Source organism: Oreochromis aureus, linkage group 8 (assembly GCF_013358895.1).
Source record: "Oreochromis aureus strain Israel breed Guangdong linkage group 8, ZZ_aureus, whole genome shotgun sequence".
Lineage (NCBI taxonomy): Eukaryota > Metazoa > Chordata > Actinopteri > Cichliformes > Cichlidae > Oreochromis > Oreochromis aureus.
In genome coordinates, this window is record NC_052949.1 from 22,560,860 (window position 1) to 22,586,451 (window position 25,592).

General features: G+C 41.3%; 1 protein-coding gene across 3 annotated transcripts in view; it reads left to right on the forward strand.

The window, feature by feature from the left end:
* Positions 1 to 2,120: 2,120 nt before the first annotated feature.
* Positions 2,121 to 25,592, forward strand: part of si:dkey-191m6.4 (rho GTPase-activating protein 22) — a 33,925-nt gene continuing 10,453 nt past the window's right edge. The window contains exons 1-3 of one of the 3 annotated variants that reach the window (XM_031748880.2): positions 2,121 to 2,275; positions 11,169 to 11,368; positions 15,978 to 16,065. In XM_031748880.2, the coding sequence (XP_031604740.1) occupies positions 2,233 to 2,275; positions 11,169 to 11,368; positions 15,978 to 16,065 (331 nt within the window). In that variant the 5' untranslated portion in view covers positions 2,121 to 2,232. Of the gene's footprint in view, positions 2,276 to 11,168; positions 11,369 to 14,778; positions 14,830 to 15,977; positions 16,066 to 21,619; positions 21,908 to 25,592 lie in introns of those variants that run through there. The other 2 variants (XM_039616076.1, XM_039616075.1) reach the window with 2 other exon arrangements.

Here is a 25,592-nt window from a genome sequence, read left to right on the forward strand (position 1 = left end):
AGACATCAGACAGGGACAAACAGCCCTCTAACACAGAATATCCCTGTTAAACCAAATGCAGTCAAGGTATTTGGTCAATTTAGTCAATTTCAATACATTTTGTCCTAAATTTGTCAGTGAAATATGTTTAGATATTATGAATTTATTATCAACAATAAACACGAAATGATATACGTAAATACTGGACAAATGTAAAGACTTAAAAAAGTCCTGTTCAATAACCAGTGTCCATCAGTAAAGTCATATTTTAACCAAAATTAAATCTGAAGGAAAAAAACAACAAATAAGGTTTCCTTTAACAGACAGTAAACATTACAGTGGCATTGAATTTTACAGAAAAAAGCTTAAAACTAAAGAGGCCTGTTCAGTTCATAAACAGTATAAAGGACACATACATTATGCTAGTTAGCATTTAGCTAACTAGCTAAAAGCTTTTAGCTTACTAGCCTAATGTTTTAGGACTATTTGTTTTGTTTATTTTGTCCATTAAAATTAAATTCAGCTTTAAAAAAAAAAAAATGCTATGACAAATGTATCAACCAAAACAAATGGAAGTACATTTATATCATTGTTGTAAGTGATTATTTTTATTCCCCAGTTTTAAAAATATGCATGCTATACACCGCCAAAAAAAGATAAAAAAGAAAATGTTTTCGAAACTAACTCTTGCCTACATCCTCCATTTCTTTTCCTTTTAGTTGTGGTTATACTCTACAATGTGTAGTCCTGAGTAAGATGTCTCAGGTACGAACTCCAAATCCCAAAAAATAAAAGTTGGAGTGGAAAATAGTGAATTAAAGACACACTGCTGCTTTAATGATTCATTTTTTTATTATGATTAAAGTTCAACAGTAAACACTAATTTACCTGCAGTGTTTGTTGCTTGTTTGCTTATTCTTCATTCCATAATTAGTGCTGACTCGCTGATACATAATATTTGCATTATTTTAAAGGACCAAAATTTCACTATAAGTGCTTCCCTATAGGTGATTCAGGCATGGATACTATCTGAATCTTCCTATAATGTGAATTTTTACTAATGTAATTGACTCAATCTAACCTGGCAATTATGTTTTAGCTTTTTCCCTTAAGCGAAATGTTCATGACAAAAACATGGATGTTGAAGATGTGAACTACAGCAGCTTGTTGAACACAGATAATGAAGTATCTTTTCTGCTAACCTGAAAACAAGAGCACCTGTAATAACTATTAAAATGGTTGAAAAGCCTCTACAAGTTTACAAAATAGACTAAAATTTTACTGATGAAAGCCAGAAGTACTAAAATGAACAAAAAACAACTAGCTTTGAATTTTCCTTCCAAAGGGCCACACTCCTACTCGCTTTCCTGAGTCAATTACAGGCTGTCGCAGCTCAAGGAGACAGGACGTTGTCTTTTAGAAGGGGATCTGTATTTTTTTCTTCCCCTGGTCTTTCTGAGTAGTGCCACTGGTATGCCTGGAAGGTGCAATTACAGCCTAGTGCATGAACTGGGAATTTCTTACACCCGATTTTGAACCGGAGGCTATATCATTCTTAGAAAGCCAACGCTGGCAAAGATAAAAATGGATTGCCAGATCATAGGCTATAGAGGAATTTAAAAACAGGAACTGGGGTGAGAGAGGAAGGGAAGGAAGCGAGCAGATCAAATATTGGTACAGCAAGGAGGAGAGATGAGTGAGAGAGAAAGCAGGAGATGGGTGAGGGGAAATGAGTAATTAAGGGTGGGAGGCGGAGACGAGCTGCAGAGCTCTGCTGCTTAATTAGTGGCAGAAGGAGGAGACACCTGCCAGATGAGCACTCCTCCTCTTCCTCTTCCTCCCTTTTACAAACACACAGATCTTGAGGTAAAAAAAAAAAGTAATCACAGTGGAAAATAAGAGCACTTAAAATCAGCCATCTAATAGCCGGTCAGACCCCTTTTTTGGAGGAGATCCTCCTCATGTACCACAGGCGGATGTACCACTATGAATAATGTAAAAGGAAGGGGTGGAGGACACTGGGCGTGAGCGCAGGCATGGGGAAAAAACAGGGGTAGTTCCTCCCCCTCCTCTTCACCACCCCTCTTCTCTTTCCATTCTCCTCCCCTCCCCGTGTTCACCCAACCCCCTAGCTGCCGGCTGCACTGCAGAAGGTCAGTGGGAGAAGGAGAGGAGAGACAGGCAGAGGGAAACGCAGGGGTGGGGTGCGTGGATGTACAGGAACATGCCGACAGGAGAGCGTGCGGACGAGCGATGACAGCCATGCTGAGCCCAAAGATCAGACAGACCAGGAGAGGTAGGTTCACTCCCTCTGCCTTCACATGGACGGAGACACATCACGTCACATCTCACAGGGACTGTGGTGGGAGTTTTAGATGATGGATTAGTAGATGCACTAACTCCTTATGACACTGCATCGCACTTTTACTTAAAAAAACATTTGCTCCTATACTTATGGTTTTCTAATACCCATGGAGAAGCACTTTTTCTCCCCTCCATCTGTTTGGCTCACATTTCTGAATGAAACAGGCGATCTACCCACACAGGGAACCTCTCGCGTACATTAGCATTTTACTACAGCTGGTCGATGCCGCCGGTGTGAATTCTATTAGGAGGAGTGAGCAGCATCTCTAGTTTCATCACTGCAGCGCTAGGCACTATCAGGCTGCCGTCAGCTGCCGCTGATGCTGCAGCCGTGTGGCATGTGTGTGTGTGTCTTTGTGGATGGACACATTAATATGTGTGTGAGAGTGTGCGTCTGTCTCCCATTTCTTTTTTGGCACCAATAGAAAACTACAATTATCTAACTGGATCTGATAAGATGACATGAATAGTTCCCAGGAATGGCAGAACGATGTTTAAATCCTCTGCTGGAGTGGCACAGAACTGGTTGCAAAGTCAGTTAAATCTATAGTCTGACCTAAACTCGTTTCCTAGCATAAAGGTCAAAAATGCATTTTTATGAATCAAGGAAGGTAGCCTAGAGAAGAATATTTCATATAATCTAAGGAGCTGACACTACCTCACATCCTCACTGCATATCTGAGACAGTGAAAATGAAAGAGATTATAGCGACTGTGTGAGCCCCGCGTGGGAAACATTCTCTGCATACCGTCTGTAAATTAGTGCTTCACTGCTGACAGCATCACATTTGTTGCATGGAGTATCGCACAGACGCATATCACAAGTTGAGCTAAGGTCACAGTAGGTCGAGAAGGGATGGGGCACCAACCAGCGTGGTGGCGACGCTGTGGATGATTAGGCTGCTTGTACTGGTAAGTCGAAGAAGACACCCATAATATAAATTAACGATGTGTCACGCATGTATTGATCATTCCTGGCTCCTGAATTCATGATGGCAGAAGGTCAAGCTATGTAAACTATAGCCTGTATGTAAAAGATGGCTGTGAAGTCACCCGTTGCTTTGTGATTTCTGTTTTTCTGAACATTTCAGCTGGCACCGTTTTGTTTTTTGGATGGCAGGTTAGCGATGGGGATGACCGTACACTCATTTCATTACAGCACTGTTTTAACTTCTTACTTATTTTAACTGAATAAGATGAAATGCAAACAAACTGTCCTTATCATGTCAACTTTAAGTCTTAATATAACATAAACTGATTGCATTATATTAAAAAAATAACCTTTTCTCTTGCACAATGGACACAAAGAAAGGAAAAGTCAAAGTCAAGTTTACTGTCAGTTCTAAAATATGTGGAATGTGGCGTACACAATTGAAATGTCATTTCCATCTGATCAAAAGTCTGCAGCTAGACTGAATCAAAAATAAAAGTTATAAGAATATGAGTTATACATGTGAAAAGAAATATTTAGTATCAATGTATAAATATTAATTTCACAGGATAAAGTTGTGATCAGAAGGCCTCCAGTGACCTTTCTCCAGGATGGAACGATTTTACAACTTACATCTTTAATGACCCCAAAAAAACAAGAGTTGGTGGCACAAGCTTGAATCCAGCTGGAATCTCTCCAGTCCACTCTGTAAAGACCAAAGATGTTTTGGTGTGTCAGTCTACAGAACATGTCTATTTCTGCTGCTGGACATATTTACATGGGAGTCTATTGGGACTGACTCCACTTTTGGAGCCAACCTCAACTACCCATTTGAGGAAATTGCCATTTCCACATTGGCTTCATTTTTTTAACCTCAGAGGTTGCTACTTGATGTGAACAACCATATGCTGTGTACAAGAAGTCTTGACAATGTCCCTAGTACAGTGTCCATTTTGGTTTTAGAGCTAATGGAGGTAGTTGCCCTTGTAACAAATTGGAGGGTAAATGACAGCATGTCACCCAGAGCCTAGTGGGCCTTGTGTATTTGCAGATATTGAAGACGTAACACTACGTTCAGTCTGGCTGTTGCACACTGCTCTCCAGATGCTTCTGCTTCTTATTTAGCAAACAGACAAACCGTATCAGATTTATCATTCTATCAGGGAAGCAAATAAAGGTAAATTTCCATCATGTCTAAACTACAGACTTGATATTATTTACCTTTTAGCTTCTATCTAACTGTTGGCTTTTAGCAATAATTTTTTCAGCCACTAACACATTAAAACTGTAACAGGGTTGTGGTTACAATGGTTGGCAACAGAAATAGTAGCAGATTTAATTGCCCACATATCAGCTGCGTCTTTTTGATCTGTGTTACCATGGTTTTGTGATCAAAGTGCTCCAATGTAGCAACACCCTGACATAACGCCTGTCAAAGAAACATGAATGAACACCATCACGACTACATGCTGTGAGCAAGGCTGTGGAGGAAAAATTCACACACATAACGTACATGTAGAGACGATAACCCCCACCCAAGAAATGCTACCACACACACACACACACACACACACACACACACACACACATAACAGCTAACGCATTAATCAGCAGTGATAGGCTAACGTATTGATGCACCTGTAACTCCCTGTGCTGTTATTTTCCCAAGCCATAAATCACTGGACAAAAACCAGATTAATGAAATTGGATTCTTCCAACATGCCAATGTTTGTGCTTGCATGCATGTGATTTAGCCATCAGTGTAGTGCTGCCGAGCTACTCTGGAGCACTCGCCCCGCCATGCTAATGGATCCACTCCTCTCTGATGTGCATAACAGCCTTATATCAATTTCCCACTGGTGATAAATATACAGCTCCAAACTGTATAAAGTGACATCACAGGCAGTGTGAGCGTTCAGGCATGTGTGCGAGGCATCATGTGTCTTCATGTGTCAGACCACTTGTGCTTTGTTTTACGTTTGTTGACAACCATTTGTTCACATCGTGGCATTAGTTCCATATGTGCCACTGCTGAGTCCAGGACAGCGCAATCCATCGCTGCTATTTTGAGGGCTGCATGAATTTCAGTCTCTGTGAGTTTGTCCATTTCTGTGGTTGAACAATCAGCATCACCGTTCTCATGTTTATACACGAGCAAACTGAATGAAGCTACATCCTCACATGGTTTTGCTTTGTAGAGTCCTCTGTCCTGTAAAGCGTTCTTTAAGGCTCAGTTCACACAAATTAGCAAACATATGCACTTATCTGCCATGTTTATACTGCGGCTTCATCTTCCACACAATACAATGGTGAATAAAACATTTTAGCAATGAGCAGTAGTCCTAAAAATTTTTATCAATACTGGGGTTATAAAAATCCACTGTTAACATGCAACTGTGAAGCAGTGAACATCATGTAAATCACTGGCCAAAGTAGGAATGTCATGATACCAGAAATGTAATAATCAGTACAAATATCAGTCCTTTGTAAACATTTTAGCCTGTAGAAAATAACTGATTTACAACCGCAGTGCCAACTGTCTCAATACACAAATACATAAATAATAATAAGTGGTAACGTGTATTTCAGGACAACAATGCAAAGTACTTCCTTACCTGATTCCTCAGCATGTAAGGATAGGCTAAAATTCACAGAAGAGTTGCAGCTAGGGTTGCAAACTTCTTAACTATCACATAAGGGACACTCAGTGCACAGCCAGCTGGGCATGGTGTAAATATGCACTGTATGTTCATATTCCTACAATAAAAATACAGTAAAAATGTTGGTATTCAGTTTAATCAATACTTCATCTAAAACAATAAATGACAGAAATCACATGGGCAAAAAAGAAAAATGATTCAAACAAAAAACTGTAAATACAGGCAATTACCCAGTTTATTAAGCAGACCAAACGGCACCGTATTTTTATGACTCACATATTACTCCTCACATCAGTTGTGACTGGACACAAACAATCATCTGATATAATTGCGGCCAAATCAGATTTGGTATTTGTAAGAGTGCCAACTGTTGGTCAGAAAGTGACGTTGCAGGTAACAATCAATAAACATTTTAGTTATTAAAAGGGATGCACCAGTTTTGCTCATTATACTGGATGCCCTGGCTAAAACGAGACAGTTGGCAACCCTAACTGCAGCCTTGTGACTGCCTGCGGTGCTAAATAAAATAAGCACCGTTTCTTTTTTTGAATGTTGGTATCGTAAGTATCAGTCCTCATGACATTACTGGGCCAAAGCACTTGTAAAGGGGAAGGAGTTTCAGTAGTAGCATTACTAGTATCTAATAGTAATCATAGTAACCTCGTTTCATTTGACATGAACCAAAGGAAAGGTTCCACATCAGTTTGTAGCTGATAGCTGCCAGTGGACAATCCTGGCATAAAAAAAACTTCTAATGTATTTACATCCCTGTACTTGTTTGACTTGAAGTCGCTAATGTTAGTTGCTAGTGCTAGAGGCTTGTTGACGTAGGAGCTACTCACTGGACTAGTTGGTAAACTAATGTAGCTGCTGAGCTAAAAGCTAACACAACTGTAATCTAAGAACATGCTAGAAGTAGTCAGTCACATTAGCTTTCCGTGCTTTAATTTTTAAGCTAGCTGACTTAGCTATCATTTAGTCAGCTTGTTTCTGGGACTTTGAACGGTAAGTTTAGTCAAAAGACACATTTGTACAACCAATTGGTCACACAATGATGCACAAAGCATACAGCTAATAAGCTACAACAGCTTTCTACATTTAGACTCTTGACTGTAACTCAGGGGTGCAATGTACTGGACAGATAAATATAATTATTGGTAAATAGCACAAAAATATGTTTTTTAACGTAATCTACAGTATAAGGCCTTTTTTAAAAATAATTTCCTTTAAACCAGCTTCAATGTTCATGATATTGTAACTGGATATGTAGCCAATCCATCAGGTATTCCTTGATATACATACACACAGTAAAAATTATTCCGTGACAGTGAAATAACATGATGCATTCTCTCAGTTACATAAGTTATCATCAGAGAAGTCATGATGGACAATAATGGGTATATTGTACTGCACAAAGTCATCCACGATAATTTGACTCAGCGCTTCCATAACCACACTGAATTGCAGTGATTGTGTATAAAGTGCACTTTTACAGCAAAATGGCCTTTTTTCCTTCATTGTAGTTGATAGTTGTAGAAGTGACCACAGACCAGCTCCACCCAAACCAAGGAACGTCTGAATCACTCTGAATAGAAGGTCCAAATTGGCACAGTGGGTAGTTGTGCTTGATACGCACACACACACACACATGCACACACACACACACACAAATCAAAAATCAGTTGTGAGTCAGGCGTGAATCATCGTCCTGCGTATGTTCCATTGAGTCCATGATCCAGGCAGCTTATGTGTTGAACATTGGTCCTCTTTTATGGGAGCAGTGGCAGGTTGAGGAGCGATGGAAAGGCAAGAGGGACGGGATGTGGTGCGAAAAAGCAGAGGTGTTAAGAAGGACAGGGAAGGTGAGTGACAAAACTGCAATTTGTTAGTGGTAGCAATGATCCCAGCCAGGGTAAGACTGATCTGTCTACACTGCTCCTGCACACATGAGACGCTTCAGCATGTCGAAATATCCAGCTGATCTGTGCAGGGGTTGTGCTATCACATCTGTGTAGTCAAGGCAATGCTTGATAACCAAAACATCAAACAATAGTGACAGCTAAGGAAAGCATAGCTTAGGATTCAAAAAACAAATCTACGAAAATTAGAGATCAACAGAGTAAAACGATATAAGAGAGATTCAAGTTACAATCATGATGCTTCTTCTTCTGCTAAATATTAACTGGTTAGAGAAAAAGACAGCTGCAGAAGAGTCTCTTGTTCAAAACAACAACAGATAATCCTCTGCTTTGCAGTGCTTCAAATGGACTTCTCATGAAAAATGAAAATAATTTTACATGTAAAAGATTATATGCACCCAATTAAAGTTCAGCTGTAATTCAAAAATTAGTTGCTGTGCCAGTTTGATAACAAAACTGTCCTTTAAATGCATGTGTGCTGTGTGCGCTCAGAGCAACAGAGCTTTGATTCAAAAGGCGAGAAGAATTAGAGCGAGTCAAAGTACGAGAAATGGAGGGTGACGGGCAGAGGAGTGAAAATAAAGAGCCAGGGGAGACGGGAACTGTTAGCAGTGAAGAAGAAATAAAGCCAATCTAGAGGAGAGAGGTAAAACATAAAGAGAGGTGAGTCTGCTGGTATTAAATATTTTTAAAATATGTAATAAATACTTTAAAATGATTCAAAAGGAACTCAACAGCAGACTGTGAAGAAATAAAGAGTCTGACCAAATGTCAAAGTTGTCTTGCATAATGTTGCAGAGATATTGACCCATAACAAGCAGCTAGTCCCAACCAGACCCTTGTAATCTGTCTTTGCACCTCAAGATGAGTCCGGTTAGGTAGCACTGCCCACACTGCATATGATGAACTCGTGTTATTAATGGAGAAGGTACTGGCAGCCAAAGGAGACGGCTCTGTGCAAAAAAGGTATTCATTTTTATGTTGAACTAGCAACACTGCTTCGATCCTGCTCAGTAAGTTCTGGGTCGGTACTGACAGATTTAATGCATCTGATTCCTGCTTTTGCAAGAGCAACTGTCTAAACAGAGAAGTGGAAAAAGAGTGTTCCATGAATAAAATCATGAAATAAAGGAAAACGTCACTTCATATTAAAATGGAAAAAGGGAAAATGTTACTTAGTCAGTGGCTCTGGCTCTACTGGACCCTAAACTGGTTATCTTTCCTCATGAGTCATGTGTCAATGTGACCATATAAACAAATCCCAATCAGAGGCACTCCCCATGACTTTGTAAAATTTCCATAGAGTCTTTTGAAAGAAAACCATCTAGAGCATCACGTGAATTTGTGCCAATCTTTAGTGTTTTGGAAAAAACTGAAGTGATAGGTGATTACAGTCACCTGACCAGAAGGCATCCTGGTCAGGTGACTCTACCCTTTACTGTACTGTATTAAAGGGTACTTTACCTTACTTTACAATGGTGCAGGATACCACTACCACAGCATTCTAGTAATGAGCTGCTCTCCCTTGTGGGTTGTTGTTAATAGACTGTATATTATTATCTTACATAGTCCACCTTTAAACTTCTGATGACATGCCCTGTGCAGCAGCCCAAACACCAACCCCACAATGCAGCACTTTGTATCTGCCGCCAGTGTTTTCCAACTATCTGCACAAACATTCAGGATAAAGGAGCAAGCTAACAATGAAACGCTGGATTAAACAAAAGGGGTAATATGACACCACTCTTTGCTGAAACCAGGGAACATGAATAATGCTTGGTCACTGGGAAAAAGGCTAAATAGCACAATCCTAGTGAAAGCCACACGCTGAAGCAAATTTCAAACCATATTCAGCAAATTTGAAACTGAATCCAACCAAGTTAGAGTCACAGCTGCGCTAGCAAATTATTCTTGCATAAACAACAGATTCAATAACAATGGCAATATAAAACAAGTGGTGATCTGACAGAGAATTGCCTCTACACTGTAGTTACCCTCAGCTCAACACAATAGTTTAGAGCACTGTAAGAATATTGTTTTAGTTCAGGCAGCATTTGTGTGCTCTCTAAAACCTTCTTATTAAAGAATGCAGACAGGACAGCATTAGGCACAGAGTGGAAAAAGATACCACCAGGTATCACCAGATACCAGATACCAGGTAATACATTACTGAATATACTGAATATATATTACTGATATATATTAAAGAGGTTTCCACAGCAACCCTGGACCATACTTTGCATAAAAAAATAGTGGGCCACACCACGTCTGTCAGCATCAACAGGCTTTTCAGGGTGTCAAAACAGGCTGTGATGTGCAATAAAAATGATACGAGCCGTGTTCGTTAAGCTCAATGTATAGGCTGAAGGTAAAGATGTGGGACAATAAAAAAGAATAAAAATTGATTTTCTTCCCCTTCCATGCCTCGGTGCCATCGATTCCATGTATACGTGTGTGCGGGTGTGTGTCTGAGGTGTGTGGGGGGGCAAAGAACACACACCGGCAGGGAGCATGTCAGCAGAATTGATTGCTCTAAATAATACATGATCATCAAATAGCCTTTCACTTGTTTGCCCCAGGTTTATTTATCTGTGCCAAACCTTTTTGTAAGTGTGTAACAATAATGTATCCTTTAACGTCTGATGAAAACACACATCTCAGTGTACAGTCCCGCTCCTTTATGTCTACAGAAGTTTTATTTAAATGTCAGTGCAATCAATATAAAAATGACATTATTTAACCGCTGATGTCATACCAGGAAAATCTGAGTACCTCGGTAGCTATAAAGCTGCCACACACTCCCTTTTAAAACCCGTCCTTGACTTGAGCTCAGGTTACACACGTTTATTGAGGATCATTCAGTCAGCCAGTCAGTCCCATGTGGTCCTATTATCTGAGCTCAAAAGCCTCAGCTATTCTGCTGGGTTGTACCTCTGCACAATAAGTCTATTCCAAGGACCTCTGAAATTGAAGGGGGGGTATCCCTGTCACCCGAGGCTATGCATGGTGTGTGTCTGTGAGTCTGTGTGGGTGTGTGTGTGTGTTTTTCCCCTTAGTTTTTGTGTCTGCTGCTTCTCTGCAGTCGTATTCCCTTTTATGTGGAGGTGTAGCAGCCTGGGGTAAAAGGCTGTCATGACTAAAGCCCCTGGTAGAGCACTATGTGCATTCCGGATAAAAAAAGAGGGACAGCATACACCTACTAGAAAGCAAACAATAAGACAAATGGTAAATAAATCAAAACAAACAATATCTTTTGCTTTCAGCTGCTTGTCTATAAGCTTAAAAAATATGCTGTGTGTTGTGTATGTGTCATCAGCCAGGTCAAAGAGCATGGTGATGAGCGAGGTGTCGCGAGGATCGTGCCGCCCAGCCTCCCCGAGCCTCCACGAGGGGGCGCTGAAGGCGGGCTGGCTGAAGAAGCAGCGCAGCATCATGAAGAACTGGCAGCTGCGCTGGTTCGTGCTGCGCTCGGACCAGCTCTACTTCTACAAAGACGAGGAAGAAACCAAACCGCAGGTAATATTTCAGCCACGTTCACACACAACGGAAAACAGTCAGAAGGTGGTGAAATTAAAAGCTGGAGCTCTGCTCTTTGGCCGGCGTGATTACATTTACATAATGAGGTGCAGCTTCCTTTTGGAGGACGGGACAGCTGAGTCATGCAGCTCAAACATATGTAGTTTAATGTGCAGCTGAATACATGAGAAACCTTCATGTAAATGATTTGATCTGAAGCTTTTCAAAGCTGCAGCTGATGTTCAGCAGTAACGATTGTTGATAGGGCCTCACAGGTGATCTAAAGTCTGAGTGAGGGAAGGGGAAAAAAATAATTTAGGTCTTTTAAATCAAAGCATGAGCAGCTCAGGTGGCAGAGCAGATTGCCCATTAATTAAAGAAACTCTTGTTGATCCCTAAGTATTCTCAAGCAAGCTCTGTTTTCCTCTGACGTCATCTCTGTAAACGACTTTGTTCCCAAACATTTTTCTGTATCATTAGAACTGATTGCAGTTTTGCCAAACAGCACGTTGAGCCACTACATATTTATCCTAATTTCCATCTGTGAGAAATCCGCTTGTTTTAAGTCACTCTACAGTGGAGCACTGGACTTAAACCCACCTTAAACATGCATTCATTCCATTTATTGGCTACTTGGGGGCAATACAGAGGTTTATGAAGTAAACAAGCCTTGGCCAGAACTCATAGTTATGATATTCAGATGTTTTGTAAGTAAATTCTCTCATAAAATGAGATAAGATACAATTCACTAGCTAGATAAGATCCGGAAGGAGCGTGTTTGGAGGCGTGGTCCCGCTCGTGAAATTCGGATACTTTAGGTATGTTCCAATTCATAGGCCGCATCCTTCGGAGACCGCACTTGAAGGCCGATTACGTCACAGCCAGGCGACGAAGGCTGTCCCAATTCGAAGGCTGCTCCAATTGCGTCCAACAAATGCGTCCTTCATTTCCCCGAATTTGAAGGATGGGTCGGGTGTATTCTTCATGGCCCAACCTATCCTATAGTTCATAGCGCTGCCCAGCCAATTCCAGTTTCCAACAATGGCGGCAGCTACTAAGTTTTAATGTTACTCTTTCTGGGTCACAAAATAAACTTTTAAGATATTTTCAGGCGAGAATGTAGCTGTGTAAATTTCAAATAACTGCTCGATTTATGAAGACATCACATATTTGCAAAAGTGCTCCGACGTTTTTACCCACATATATGTGGGTAACATTATATGTGGCTCAATATTTCATTTTCAGATTTTTAACATTTCTTGAGGGGTGGGAAAAATGCAACATATAACATATAATAACATATATCAATATCACTTCTTCTTTTTACATTTACATGCAAGTAAGTAACAAATTCCAATTCTGCCTCCTCATGGTTCTCATAGTTAAAAACATGAAGGCTTGGAGATAATTATGTACAATGAGTGACCGCTACCAACAGTAATACTGCGTGTGCTTTATTGTTATCAGATGAAAACACTCAGCTGTAATGATAACTCACCACACTCAGCAGACGTTTCAGTGCATTAGTACAAACAGCAGGGCAGCGTGACGCCTGTCTTCCTACTGCATTAGTACATCATTGTAAAATTGTCTACAGAATAAACCTCCAATCAATCCCATTGCTTCTTTGTTGAACGCCATCTTCTGTGGCAAACAGCTGACTCACATTTTCCCACTCTGCATTCCTACAAAACACACACTCACACACACACTTACATCAAAGATTTTTAGATGGAGACTCAGTTAAGCTAATAGGTTTAGTTGTAGATGCAACAAGAGGCGATGTAATCCAACAATAAAAGACAGAAGGTCCATGACTGACAGATGCACACACACACACACACACACACACACACACACACACACACACACACACACACACACACAAACACAATGACGTGTTCCCCACTTCTCTGTCTCCAATTTTGAGGAGAACAAATGACAGTCTTTAATCAGAGCTTGCCAATACTCATCCACCTCATATTGATTTGCAACTTCCAAGGGATTCAAGTCACATGTAGTGTGTGGCTGACTGCACACCATCACAAACACACTCATGCATGCACACCCTCTGAGTTGTGTGAAAAACTGTGATTCTGGCCTTTTTTTTTAAAACCCTCTCATCTCTTAATCGATAGGAAACCCGAGGCCGGGAGTGTGGTCGGGGTGGGGGGGTGGGGGGGGGGTGAGGCGTGGGTGGGAGGGTGTAGTCCGAGCGCCGCTGCGAACAGAACATGACTGCCCCACTACCAAGATGAAAGGATGTGATAATTGGTAGCAGGAAAGGCAGCACTGGATGAGGATCTATGGGGGTTTTCTTTTCCTTTTCATCATGTGTGTGTGTCTGGGGGGGTGGAATACACTGCTGAACAAACAGAGTGCAGTTATCTGACGGTACACAAAGGGTACCACCATCACACAACAATGACTCTGGTTGTAATACACGAAATGTTTGACAAAATAAACAAAAAAAGCTTAAAAAAAGCTTAAACTTAAAGTTTATATTTGGTTTCATTTTGATTTGATTTATGCCCAACCCCATCACTTACTTCTTTCATATGATTTTAGATTTTTGCAGCCTGACATTATGGTGCTCTGAAACCTTGGCAGCATCAGCATTGTACATGGCTTTCTGTTCCAGTAATTCTTTACTGCTCCTTCATTTCTTGCTTTACGTCCACTTCTGGCACTGATTAGTTTGAAGAGGCGTCTGTTTATAGACCTGGGCATGGCACGTGCCAAACAGGACGAGTCTGGGGTGCTTCAGGTTCAGATCTAGGCACACGGTACCGATCGACAGCACTGCGTAATGTCCATGAGTAACAATGCGCTAACTGTTGCACTGTTGCCAACGTGAGATAAAAGTGTGAACAAACCTCGAGAGGCCAGGCTGGAATAATAACTGACTGGCATTCGTGTACAAACGAGGTTAAAGTAGGCGTGCCCGCATCTGTTTGCAGCTGCTTTGAAGCTCTTACATGTGCGCACAGTTCCCGTATCATTGGTTAAAACGCAGGGAAGGACAAACAGCACTATCTAGCCTACTTTTCTGCGTGATTTGTGTTCTCGGGTTACGTGTTGCCTTTTCTTAGTCATTCATCCCCAGCCAGCTACTTGTGTTATTCTGAGCACATAGCACCCTTGGGACACCCATCCTGCCCTGCCCCTGTGCTCTATCCATCCACAGCTTCCACCCATTTGTTGCCATGGCGACTAATGCTGGCGACAGCCCGGCCCTCAGGCTGAGGCTGTTTGGCAGACTCTTCTGCCTGTTTGATGGAGGATGCCAGTGTGGAGATTAACGGGGCCGACCTACAGACGCTGGCATCTCTTCACAGCTCACTTGGCCCTAAGTTCTCGGGGCTAAATGGGTATTGATCTGGATAATGTATTCTGATAATCTGTGTGGGTCCCTGTTCAATCACAGGAGTAGCTGCTTAAAATTTTAGAGGGGCTAAGAGGTGAGTAATAAGGAGGGAGGAAACAGGGTCGGGGGGGTGGGGGGTTGAGAGTAGGCAACTAAGTCAGACTCGAGCCTCTCACGCACACATTTCATTACGATGTAATGACAAAAACAGGCAATCTTGCAGAATCCGAGTAAATCTGTGCGCTTATAATTTTGTGGCTCATTTGGGGCTGCTTTTGGAATCAGTCACACCCAGTCCTCAGGTTTGCAGAGTCGGTTATTGACAAAGGACTGGAGATCCTTTCTTAGACATGGTCAATCACTCCAGATCAATCAGCCAGGGACGCCTCTTCGAGCAGGTCAGGGCATGGCACACTTGCCCAAGCACAATTTGCAGCAATCCCAAAAGAACCGGGCACTGTTGGTCCAACATGCTTGGCCACACTTTGGATTGCCTAATGGGAGTACCTTAAATCTTAAGATCATTCCAAATGGCGTGCCAAATTTCAACTTAAAAAGATCATCAATGATGACTTAGACCCAACAGAGTTAAACCATAACCCTTGAAAACATGACACAGGTTTGGGTTTAGACCTCAGAGGGTTAAGCAGGTACTAACTGTACCTGTCTGTCAAATGATCTTAAAATTAGCCTGGAGTTTCCACCATATCCTGCCAGAATAACCGAGAGTTTAGTTAGGAATAGAGACCACAAGCAAACTATTTGGAAGCTGTGATAACACGATGGCAGAGATGACTGAAAACAGGGAACACCAATAATCAATGCAGAGCTCGAGAGAGGGTGTCGCCACTGCAGTGAATCAAGTGGGGCACGAAAACAGATTTTATCACAGGCTTGGACTCATTTGCATCCTAAACATTTGTCATAGATAAGGTTACCTGTTAAAATAAGATTTTCATAAACTATCAACTGACCGAGTGTTACGGCACAGAAGCCAGGAAATTTACATCCATCACAGGTCGTGTTGTAGGTCACGGTCAGTCCAAACCACAAGTGTTTATCTCAGTGTGCCCAGCTCCTCATATTTGTTTTCTTTCTTTCTTTCTTTAGCCAGTTTTCTGGACAGTTACAGTTAAAAGATAAGTAAAAAGTAGAGTAACTAGTGAAAGTGGAGAAAAGACAAAGGAAATCGATGCTTCTGTGCTGCGAAACTATTTGAAAGCTTCTTCCTGTACGTTTCAGGGCTGTATACCACTGCAGGGATGCCTGGTCAATGAGCTCACAGCTAACCCAGACGAACCAGGAAGGCACCTGTTTGAGATCGTACCAGGTGAGATCTGCCAGTTCTCTCCTCTTCCTCTGCCTCCCTTATTCTCTGCTCCCTTATCACAAAAAACCTGCAGGTTTCCCGTTGTGCGTTTATCTCTGTGCTCACCGTCTGAGCCAAATGTAATATCCTGTTTTACGGTGAGCGATGCAAATATCTGAAGTCATGTGGCCACAGATTAGATACAGGAAGCAGCAAGGAATTCCCATCAGTTGCTAGTTTGCATGACATTAATTTCACTGAGCTTGCTTTTGTATTAAAAAAGAACCTGTAAAATAATTTTACTCTCTCCTAGCTGTTATAGTTAGCATTAAATTTGCTATTCACCATCTCATATCGCCTCACATACCTACACGTATGCATTGTGTCTGGACTCTATTTATTCTTTAGTTCCTATTCTGTTTGCTAACACTAGAGAGCGCTGTTGTCCACAGTGGTCTGCCTCCTTGTCTTGCGTCTCTTGACCTCAGTGCTGGCAGTTCCAGTATTGTATTTCTAGCTTGTGGCGTGTGAGCATGAAAGTCAATTACTGTGTGAGAGTAACATAAAATAAGACAGAGAACAGCCTCGCCCTCCATCATGCTGTTGCTCTGAGACCGTAGATTTCAGGACTGCTAGTGAGCCGTCATGCTTCAAACACAGAAGCACTGCCTGTGGCTAAATGGTCTAGCTAGATTGACCTCACATGGCTTTCCAAGGTTTCACTCAATCAATACAACACATTTTATTGTCATGAAGGTGAAATTTGTCATAGTACTTAACCTTTTGTGTAACAGATTGAAATAATACCATCTCTGAGCAGCAGTTTAAAGTGTATATTAAGACATATCTAAGAACATGTGCGTATAAAAATGGGCCACAACTAAACAGCCACAGAGCTACAGGTGTAATCTCTAAATCGGGTTCTCTAATCCATACTGCAAATGACCTCTGTAATAGTTTGACTGTTTATTACTCAGTCTGTGGTGTTTGCTTGGAGATCCTTTCTTCTGTTTAGACTGGCCGACAGGATTGTGAGTGTCTGTGTGGTTTGTTTAAGGCCAGTCAATATCGCAGACGGGCGTGAACCCCAGAAAAGTCTTAAGAGCCCCGACACGTGAGAGGAGTGTAAGAAGCACAGCTAGAGAAGGCAGGAGAAGAGTGTAAAGAAAAAGGAGAGGAGGAGGTCAGTCAGTCAGAGGAGACAAAGATCATTTAGAAGGATACAGGAACCACAAGACCCCAAAGAAATTCAGTTCATGTTAGGTGTGTACATGCTGAGTGTGGAAGTTAGTCACTCAAGATCCACAGTCCACATCCAGCCGGATTCTAACTGTAATAAAAGCTTATCGGGATCAGTCTGTATAAGTTATGTTTTCCCTCCTGTCCATAATTTATGACGACTCCATCTGCTGTTTACATCACGTTGGATTTGTTGTCTGCTCAGCGCAGAAGCACGTGTTAGCCTGCTCTTTCTTCCTCCAGCCTGTAATCGGCTTAGTGTGATGAAGGTTTACACGCTCCCGTTTGTATGAAATGAATAGGCTTGGAGATTTGAGTCTGTACCTTGTGTTAAAGTGATGCTTCCTCTCATTTCTAAAGCAATCATTAATGTGTCTGGCCATGTGTGCAGCCAATTTCACAGAGCGGTCCCTCCTGAAACATACAACAATGAGCTCGCTGAACAGTGATTTGCCACTATAACATATACAGTGGTCTGCCGTGTTGCTATGTTGTAGTCTCTGTTATACAATAAACAGGATTTTTTTCTTTTTTTTTTAAATTTACATTTAAATACGTTTACATAGACCTAAAATGTTAATCTGTTAGTTAATTAGGTGGCAGGTAATTTTTTAAGGGTGTTTTTTTTGTGCGTTTCCTAATTTTCAGTAAAAATCTATATAAATGGGCTAGTATAGCGCTTTCCTACTCACTCTGAGCACTCAAAATTCTTTCCATAATTTCCTTAGAGATTATTAAAGTATTCTGATTCTAAGCAATTGCCTATACACATATATATATGTGTGTATGTGTGTGTGTTTTAGTGGTGCTGCTAATAGACCAAAGATTTGGTCAGAGTATATGAATGTATGATGTCCTTGTATGATGTCAGTAAAGAAAACGTGTCTAAGATGGTCACATCAGCCACACAGATCTGGTTGTGAGCGCAACAGCCTCACCCACCTGGAGTTCAAATGTTCTTTTTGTGAGGGACAGCCAATCAGAAGAAACCTGGATTCAAAGGGGTGGGGTGGCCTCATGGGGGATTTATGTTCCCACGTTGATAGTTGGGCCTGTAAAGCATAGGATCAGGACCTTTAACCTTCAGAAGGCTAAAGCCTTGATTTTCCTCCACTGCAGACATGGACGCAGACAGCTGGAGACCTGATTGCAGAGTAGTCATTTCTGTTATATTTCTTTGAAGTCCATTTGAAGTCCACCACCCGGAGAGCATGTGTAGTTTGTCCATTGTAACGGAAATTCTCCGCAGACAAGTCTATGTGGTCACAAAAACCAAGGAAGCATGTGGTCCGCACGGACCCTCATCGCCCGATGACAAAATTTACATAACTCAGACCCTGGATTTGCAAATATAGAAAGTATAATCATCAAAGAAAACCCTAACGCTAGCCCTACCTCTAATTCCAGGCAAGCAGATTTTTTGTTGAGCTGGAAATCAGGGAACTTAGGCTACGTTCACACTGCAGGTCTTAATGCTCAATTCCGATTTTTTGATCAAATCCGATTTTTTTGTCTGCTTGTTCACACTACACATAAAATGCGACATCAAACGCTCTCCAGTGTGAACGCTCAATGCGGCCCGCATGCGCAAAAGAAGATGTCACACACAACGCGCTCTGTTTAGACCCAGAGCAAACAATATTGTTTGACTGATTGCCCTTAATATAAAGACTTCGGACTTTATGTTTCCAGATTTTTGCTTTAAGTTATTTTGTTATTTACATAATAATGTAGATGACCTAATAATGATCCTTTTTGCTGTTTTAGAGGAGCGGTGCTTCAAAGGATAGTTGCAGATTTCTGTCAGAATCTGCAGAAAATACAGTAAAAATAAAATGTTCACATTTCTCCAACGTTGTCTTCCCAACAGTTTCACCGGATGGTAGGAAATCGTTCGCGATGTCCTATCGGGCGCTTCTCCGGCGCTGATAATTGGCGTCTGTCTTGTGTCAGTGACATAAAAGACGGATTTAATGCGACTTGACCGTTCACACAGCAGTCGCTTTCTAAAACATCGGATACGTATCGGATTCAGTACCACATACGAAAGTGACCCAGATCGGATTTGAAAATATCGGATTTGTGCCGTTCACACTGTCATACCAAGATCGGATACGGGTCGCATAGGGGCGAAAAAATTGGATTTGATGCGCTTTCACCTGCAGTGTGAACGTAGCCTAAGAAAACAATCACCCCAGAATATGAGGTTAGAGTATGGGTAGGGTTAGCATCAACACCTATGATGATTTACAGTTCAGAGGGTTAAATGGGAAGGGTTAAAAAGTTTGTTTCAGATAGAGGATGGGGTGAGGGGCTGTATTATTGCCCAATATGTAATAAAGATGAACTGAATCAAACATATTTTATGGTCAAATTATCGTCAGTATCCATAGTTTTTCAGTTTTTATGATTTGTACACAAACAGATTTGGGAAAAAGACAAACAGATTGCAGCCCAAATTCACTCTCCCTTTTACAGTGTTTAAATAGTGCATGAATCTCTATGTTCCCTCACATTTGGTTCTCCTTTTATTTCTGGCTGCAAAACGAATCATTTGTATGTAAAGGTTTAAAAGTGAACCATTTTGAACTACATCTGTTTGCAACAGGCAGTCATGAGCAGCAGTGCAACTTGGTGTAAAACCCACAGGCACTACAGCTGTTTGGGACTTCTGCCCTGGTAACCCCTCGATATGAGGTCAGACCAGAAATGAAGGTGGGGATTTTTCTATCAGTGCTGATAAATCAGCGCCCGGCTTTCCTTCACTTTCAGCACTCTTTTGTCTGCTGTAATAGTAGCCTTGTCTTTCTAGGGAGCCCAGAGACCTTGGCTTTTCATCTGGGTCATGTCATTGACTGATAGACTCTGCTTTGGCAAGACTACGTTTGTGTGTGTGTGTGTGTGTGTGTGTGTGTGTCTGGCCGCAGAGTAAATCTACTGGTCATTCTTTTTTTGTGGTGCTAAGTAGCCAACCGTATTGGAAAAGGTAGACACAAGGCAGATACTAGCAACACAATAACCCCCATGCAAGCAAGCAAGTGCTGCTGAATGGTTTTCAGTGTTTGACAAATGTGAAACGTCAAAGTCATAACCAGCCTGCATTTATCCTGCATCTCTGCAGACAGCCATCTCTTAAATGTCACTTGAGTGGAAGCAGAAAAAACACCAAATTCCTTTTGGCATTTCTCTGAAATAACACGAGTATTTCTGCATGCCTGCAATTAAAACTGAGCTTCTATTATGTTTTCTTTTTTTTTTTTTTTAAATCAGTGTGTACTCGAGACAAAGCTAGCAGCGCACCCAAACAAAGCCGATTCAACAGTCATGTGCCTGAGTCTGATTTGAGCTTGTCTTAAAGCCTGCAGGCATGAGGGAAATAAGCAAATAAGTAGATATCTTAAATTATTCTTTTTTAACTTAACGGCTGGCTCGGGGATATTAGCCCTCTATTCTGGCGGTGCAGCGCAATGATAAGCCACCTGGACAAGAGCACACGCAATTACAGCTGTGCAAATGTGATAGCTTCTGCCAATTCATTACTGTGGACTAGTTACTCACACAGTACATCACCCATGGATGAATAATACACACACAGACACACACACACAGGATTTTTGTGTGTTTGAAAAGCCATTTTGCCTCATATGGCAACCCTTAATTTCTGACTGCAAGTAGAGAAGCACACAGTTCTCTTTACACTTTGACCTTTGTAACATTAACGCAGCTACATGTTGGGTCCCATGTTGATTCTCTCTATGACTTTAAATGAGTCAGATGCATGTAAGATGCATCACATTAACAGTATTTTATAGCAGCGGGTATGAAAAATATGCTTGTGTTTTCTTTTTTGCTTCTTTTCTGTCAAAAGAATACATGGTCGCATATATGCTGGTTAGAGGAAAGAGATCGACACGTGGGGTTAAACTGCTCAAGAGACATTTTAGAGGACAGAATAACACATCTTCCTGAAGTTTTCTGAAATTGTAACCAGCTTCAGAAACTTCTAGAATAGTTTATAAAAGCGATATTTATCAGTAACATATTTTTTGTTCTGTCTCATTTAAGGAAGAATCTGTCTCACAGAGCCTGATAGGAACTGCCCCGTTTCTCTTTGTATATGTGTGTGTGTGTGTGTGTGTGTGTGTGTGTGTGTGTGTGTGTGTGTACGGGTTTGTTTGACAAAGACTGGAGGACAGCCCATCTCCCAGATACTGCACACTCAGAAAGAGAGAGAGGGAGAGACTTGTTACACTCCTCCTCAGGGATTTGCTTCTCCCCAGGGGGGCTGAGGGAACGGACCTGCTGCCCACACTGCTGAATGCGAGAGACAGGAAGAGAGGAGTGAATGGCAGGGCAGAATAAACGAGTGAGGAGTAAGAGGCTGGGGTCATTTGACGGGGTTTAGTTTCCGCTGGCATCGAGCATGCCTCGCTGGCAGGTTCTGGCCATCGGTGCTACCTGCGTACTGAGCTGCTTCCAAACGGACTTGGTGGTGGCGGAGGAGCCACTCCTTCGAGCTCTAGCTTTAGGCCGGAGGCAGCGCCTGCCCCAGCCCGCGCCGCTCACTCAGCCATGGGGCCGGTCTGCTGTAAACCGGACAGACTGAAGAAACAACATCTCCAAGGTAACGGGAAACAGATGCTGGAGATTTTTTACAAGTGTAGTCGACAGTGAGGTGGAGCGCCCGAGAAGCTTTGAGACTGTCAGATTTACAACATGTTTAGAACTTTTATTTATGGAGCTTTTTTTCACAGATTTAACGTGACCGCTCTGTCCTCCTGCCCCACAAAGAACACTTTTAATGGATGGTGTTTTTTCAAAATTTCTATGCCTTAACAAGCACAACTTATATGAAAAGCTTTGCTGCAAAATGCCTTTTACTTCTCCAAAATATGTGAATACAAAAGAGAATGTAATGCTGACTACTTTGCAGAAAAACATTGAGCTGGCTAATTCCTGTCTAACAACTTTTCTTCTAGTTTAATCCACTCATATTTTCACACTGCAGTATACTGACTTGCTGAACTTCTTCCCTTCTGTTTTAGGTGAAGTGGTTTTATACCCTTATGAGCAAATTAATGTCTCTTGGCAGTTACTTGCATGACTGAGAGGTCACTTGCACACAGCTACTGGTAAATTACAGCTGTGTTTGGAGATTACAATAGTTCTACATTGTGGTTAGAAGGGTATGTGTGTCTTCGGTTGTGGTTAGCACTGCTACAGTCTGTAATAGATTGTCAAACTATAGATATCTATAGATAGAAAGCCTATGGGCATTTGAGCCACTCATTTTGGACTACACATTTTGAAGGTTTAATGTTAGTGTTTTGGTTGCTGTCATGCAGATTTCATGGAGCCAGAAGCTTATATGGAAGAAAGAGTGGAGTGCTAATTCCAGGTAGCTTTGTGGAAAAGTTATTTTAAAAATTCAACCCCCTGTAAAGTTCTTATGAAGCAGGAAACCATCCACAAGCTGTAAACATGTTTGTTAATGCTCAAAAGTTAGGCATTCTAACAGGCGCGTCTGTTGGGAGTTACTTGCTTTCTGGTGCCTCAAGTGGCCACTAGAGGACGTGCAGTCTCTCAGGAACTTCATTTTTAAGTTTCAGAGGCTGCCACTTGGTCATACCACTATTTGATCTCGTAGCCATGACTCACTGTATAGTTGATACAATGTATCAGGAATCTATTTTTATTGTTTTTATTGTTTCCCTTTCTCGGTCGCTCACTCGTTTACCAAGTTTCTTCCTCTTTCACATCATAATGTTATAGGCAGCTCAGAAGTCACCAGTTCACAGATACAATCATCAGTCATATCATTAATAAAGGACTAAACTGTAATTTGTGGTCAGAAATGTGTTCAACTGTGTACACATTTCTGTTTAGATGTGGAGTAGAGAGGTTTTCACCAGCCCCCATATACAGTCCTCTCAGGTCTACAGTATTAATGTTTTTTGACAGCTCTTTGGTCGTGACCATGATGATGGAGAGGATGGAAAGACAGAAACTGATTCAGTTCCACAGGTGTTCTTTGTACACACAACAAGTCGAGATCAGGAGTATCTGTAATTGACTGATTGACTGATTGATTTTAATGGGAGCCAGAATTCTAGCTGGGTTGGAGAGGATAAAAAGATAAAATTTACGCAGTGAGATTTAAATAAATTTATAACTTTTACACCCATCCATTCTCTTATCCTATTGAGGGTTGGGGGGGTGGGGGGTGGAGTCTATCCCAGGGCGAGAAGCAGGGTACACCCTGGACAGGTCGCCAGTCTGTCACAGGGCTGAAACATAGACACAAAAAGGGCAATTGAGAGTTACCAATTAACCTAACCCCACTAACTGCATGTCTTTGGGAGGAAGCTGGAGTACCCGGAAAGACCCCATGCACACAGCTCCATATGTCCATTCTGGGAGTAGAGTAACTTCAGAGTAACTAGAGTAACTAACTAACAGAGTAACTTTATATGATTTTCCTTTAAAAAAACAAAAACTTGACCTGCTTATCTTACACCAACCCTTTATGCAGTTCCTTAGTTCATCCACTATCTGAAACAAGCTGCTCATGCTCTTTAACCCCTCCCTCTTCCCCCTCATTCTTCTGATTGTCCAGTTTCTGGAAGCTTACTGAGGAGCAGTATCCAGATTTATAAGCTTTACTGTTTATATTTTGCAGGTGTGTTGCGGCTGAATCAGATGATGACACAAGTATATTACTTGTATTTCTTATTATTTGAAAACCTTTAATGCAAACATACTGAAACGTGTTTTGCTTGTTTGCTGTAACAAATAATAGAGTATTACTTTTCCTGTCAATTAATTACATTTCAAATGATCTTTACATGATAGGTAATTGATACATTTTTTAAGCAACTTCATAGATGGGGATGCCAGCAAAATAATTTCAATTTTGTTTAATAAGAAAACAGACAACCAGTCTACAGGATAAAAATATAAGTGACATAAATATACTTAGGATCAGAAAGTAATGCACTACCTCAACTGAGAGCAGGTATCTCAACCTATTGTGACAGTTTACTAAGTTCAAACAGTGACTTCAGCTAGGAGAGCTCTTGTTTATACTCCTGTCCTCCTCCACTCATCCTTTCCACTCCTTATCTTTTATTCCACAGTGTCTATGAGCTTTGTGACATTTAAATACTGAAGCAGGATTTCTCCAGGGTGTATCTTCAATGGAATATACGCAGGCACTCCTAACACTGCAGCTTTACGCATGTGCTCTGCAAATGTTTAACCTCTTTGCAGGCTCAAATGTCAACTTCTGTCTGATGCCTGTGTGGAGCAACCAAAATCAAAATCATTGCAGGGAGCTGAAGAGGAAAACCCAGACAGACGACTGTCTGTGTAAACCCTGCAGTAAACGTTATCTTAACTGGCTCCAAATAGGATCTTTGTGTTGCTGGTAAATCCAGGCTTGGATGTTCCGATTTAAGTGGCTCTGTGTGTGTGCATGTGTTGTACTGTAAAGGAGGTGTTGGATGTGTCGCAGCACTTTAACGTCCAAACCTCTTCTCTACATTTTTATCACCCCTCTTCTCCTGTGGACTTATTTAGGACTCATGCTACTATCACACTACATATATTGCTCATTAATACAAGCAAGCTTGACAGTGAGTCTGTTTCCTCACAGTTTTCCCAGACAGTGGAGCATTTGTGATGACACGCCGCTGTGTATTGTTGATCATGGTAGTGTGAGTTTGAAAAGCTGGGTGACAATGGCACTTAGCTTTATAGCACCACTGTTTATATTTGGTTTCCCTTCTCACAACTAAATGACTGTAACAACAGTGACTGTGACTGTGCACCCACAGCCAATCACCCACATCTAACCCTAATGCCCAAGTGCTGCTGAAGATCACACCAGATCACATTTCACACATTTGAAAAACAAAAATAAGATGTCTGGTATTCTTATATCAACCTGACATCGCTCACTGTGACTCACACCGAGTTTACAGTGTGATGTGATTATTCTTCCCCACATGTTTTCAGGCAGCTATGAGCTTTGCTAATGTTTTACATCCCTCACTTCTTCTCTGGACCACAGTGTGGGTCACAGTGCAAAAGTACAAGCACCCAATAGGACAGCTCTGCCATCTAGTGGTAAGAAACCTACATTTCTAAAGCACAGTGATTTTTCAACCTGGTTTATCCAAATGAAACAAGTTTAATACACAAAATTTAAAAATTGACATTTGCTGCTGTCAGAAATATTATAAAATATCTTTGATAAAATAAGATAATTTTCACTTGGAATTCACTAATGTTCCATCTAAATGTCTCAT